General features: G+C 37.5%; 1 protein-coding gene across 9 annotated transcripts in view; it reads left to right on the top strand.

The window, feature by feature from the left end:
• The window catches only part of Rgs7 (regulator of G protein signaling 7), a 544,505-nt gene that overhangs the window by 11,855 nt on the left and 529,242 nt on the right, over nt 1–3,408 (top strand). The window contains exon 1 of one of the 9 annotated variants that reach the window (XM_023710288.1): nt 2,956–3,006. The exons of the other annotated variants lie outside the window; for them this stretch is intronic. Within the exon in view, the coding sequence (XP_023566056.1) occupies nt 2,986–3,006 (21 nt within the window). The 5' untranslated portion in view covers nt 2,956–2,985. Of the gene's footprint in view, nt 1–2,955; nt 3,007–3,408 lie in introns of those variants that run through there. 9 annotated transcript variants of the gene reach the window in all.

Here is a 3,408-nt window from a genome sequence, read left to right as displayed (position 1 = left end):
CTAATAAGAAAATGGAAAACTGACTCATGCAGACAGTGGTTGCCAGTGGTTGCTGAGGATTGAGTGGCAGAGCTGGCAAGCTCTGTGAAGGTGGAAACACCTGTTTTACAAGACTGTGTCATCAGTCCTCAAAGACTGGCACAAAACAGCTATTCCTGAATATTAGTTTCATAAGTGCACAAAGGAATGAATGAAAACTTAATGAATGACTACAACTGGGCCACAAACCCTTCTCTTACCTCTTTGGTGTGTAGTTGTATAGATAAATTAGCAAATAGACACAGTACTCAGAATTCAATTGCATTTATCACATACACCACACATCTAGCCTTGGCTGTGTGTTGAGGGCCTGTGTGTGTAAGTACAAGGATAGAACCAAGGACTGTGTAGGCACAATCTCGGCCATCACAGTTTATTTTATAGTTGTGAACATGAATATCAGCCAACTCAGTAGAGGGTGATTCATGCCACCAAATGGAGAGAATTGGGTGATAGGAAAGCTCACTTATTTTTGCTCAACTATTTTCTGAAATAAATATTATGTTGGCCTCTATCTTCTGCCTGCAGTTTTGTGCCTAGCACAGTACCCAAAGTGTAACAGCTCTTGCCAGTAAGGACTTAATAAAATGACTAAATGGAGCTAAGTGGATGTTGAGAATCCTTAGGACTTTTGCTGAGACAGATTTAATATCGACAAGTGTTGGTCTTGTTGCCTAAAAAGTCAAACATCACTTCTCAGGGGCTCTTGGGGCTTAGTGAGGGCTCCCTAGTCCTGGCAACTCAGGATAGTGAGACTCTTTGATTTAGGTAATAAAAAAGAGAGATAGTCTTCCAGTTAGAGAAGTATACTTGTTAAACTGAAAGACTTGCAGTCTGATTGCCTGAGTAAAGTATATGTAATGCAAGCCAAGTGACTTTGTACCTTTATTTGCAAAATGTGGACGTGAATAATAGGTTATTATTAGGATTACATGGATAGTGATTGCAAATCTTTGATAAGCAAGAATCCTTAAATATATGTTAATGTTAATTATGAATGTCCAATAAAAAAAGGACTTAGGTTTTCCCACAAATGGAAGTGATGACATCAAAGGAAGAATTTCCTTTATAATTTTTCCTTCTTTTACATATTTTAGAGTCTGTTGCTCTTTTCTGGCTCTTGATAGTTTGTTTAAAAATGTTTTACATAATCAGGGCACATAATTGGTGCCCTGCATTGGCCTTGCATTGTGGCACAGTTCAGACACACGAAAGAGTAGAACTAGAGCAGTATGTAGGACTTCCTTGTTTCCGCTGTACAGTGTCAACAGTGAACGATGGCTAAATCTGGTTTTGTTTATACTTCCTCACGTCTGCTATTGCCAGTTGATTATTTAAAAGCAAATTCTAGAAAATATATCATTTAGGATATAAATTCTTTCCATTTTTTTTTTTTAACTTATGTATTTGTTACAGGTTCTCACTACCCAGCTCAGACTCATAGTGATCCTCCTGTTTTCAGTCTCCCTGGTGCTGGGATTATAGGTGTGTACCGCCACACCCAGTCTTGGTGGTTGGCTCAGAGTGCCCGGGGGTGGGGCCGGTGTGGCACATGGTACTGGGGATTGAAGCCCAGTCACTGAGCTTACTTAAGCAGGCGCTTAGTCTACTGAGCTATCTCCTCAGCCCAGAAAATGAATTCTTTAGTGTGTGTGTATAATTTACTTTTACAGAAAATGAGGGCAAATGACTTACTGTTTTGGATCTTCAGAGTAATAACACAACTAATTTTATGAGCTGTGCAAATGCACCTATTCTTTCTATTCTCTTTTTTTGTGGTAAAGTATGAGCACTATAAAATGTACCATCTTAATCATTCTAACATCTATAGCTCAGTAGCATTTAGTGCATTCACATTGTTAGGCAAACAACAGAGTGTAGTCCATCTCTAGAACTTTCCTTGTCTCAAACTGGATCTCTGTGTCCACCAAACAGTAGCTCCCTGTGCTCCCATCCTACCACCTGCCATCACCGTTGTATTACCTGTCTTTGTGAATTAAATTTATCCTGTTTTAAACAGGCTTATTTAATTTAACACAATCCTAAAGATTCATTTATGTTTGTAACATGTGCCCCAAATTCTTCTTTTTAGTGCTGAGTAATATTTCTTTGTATGCCTGTACGTTGTGTTGTTTATTCCTTAGCTTATCAATGGGCACTTGCATTACTTACATTTTTGGTTATTATGACTAACATAGTAATGGACATGGATGTGCTGATAGCTTTTCAAATTCCCACCGTCAACTATTTTGGCATCACCTAGACATGGAATTCCGGGATCATGTGGTACTTAGATTTTTGAGAAACTACTAAACTGTTTTCCTTAGTGGTTGTACTACTTACATTTTCACAAACAGCTCACAAGTATTCCAGTTCTCACCAACACTATTTTCTATTTTTGGTTTTATTTTACCAATACTCTTCCTAATGGGTGTGAAGTGGTATCTTACTGGGGCTCTGATTTGCATTTTCATTTCATGTGCTTCTTGACAATTTAACTTGTTTGAAGAATCTGTAAGTTTTATTTTAAAAGGCAGGTTAAATTGTCTTCAGTTAGGAAGAGTTTTGATCTATAGGTGGTATGACCACTTAGTTTTTTGTCTAACCCATATTCTAATATTTTTGTTTGGATTTCTGATCCAGGTTTTTATAATGGGAAGGTCTTTAAAGTCTTTGTAAATTTTTGAATTGCTTTTCATTTGTTTATTAGCTCAATATCAACTGAGGAAAAATGAACTCTCAATTATAACCTATTTTGTAATTTCATTAGTAATTGAAATAATTTCATGGAGGGTTTGTCCCATCTTGTAGCACTCCATTTACTTAATGTTATTTTCTTCTACTGAAATCTCCCTTATTAACATTGCACATTAACATAATATTTGTTCAGTTTCATTGTACGGAAAGTATTTTCCTGCCTTCAGCTATGTTGACATACACCTAGACATGGAGTTGCTGGATCATGAGGTACTTAGATTTTTCTTAGATTCCTATTCTGCTTCTAAGGAGATTATGATGATGTCCACTAGTTCCCATGAGACTGCTATTTCTAGCTGAGTAATATCAAAGTATTATAAGGGTTAAGAATTTCTGCCTGTTTGAGACAATGTGGATTTGACTTCAGGCTCTGCCACCAGTTGTAACTTGGTCAGATTACCAAATCTCAATCTTACTTTCTTTCTCTGCAGATTGGGGTAATAACAGTACTGGCCTCAGCGAGTTACTGTAAGGATTAAATGAGCACAGGCTTAGCGCAGTGCCTAATGGCACACTGTAGACACAGTGATGCTCATTGTTACTGGCTTTGTCTCCAATTCTTTTCTCTTTCCTCTATCTCCTGTTCTGCTCCTTCTCTTCTCTTCTCTTCTC

This window comes from Octodon degus, unplaced genomic scaffold, assembly GCF_000260255.1.
Source record: "Octodon degus isolate 3935 unplaced genomic scaffold, OctDeg1.0 scaffold00017, whole genome shotgun sequence".
NCBI lineage: Eukaryota > Metazoa > Chordata > Mammalia > Rodentia > Octodontidae > Octodon > Octodon degus.
This window is presented reverse-complemented; position numbering and strand designations above follow the sequence as displayed.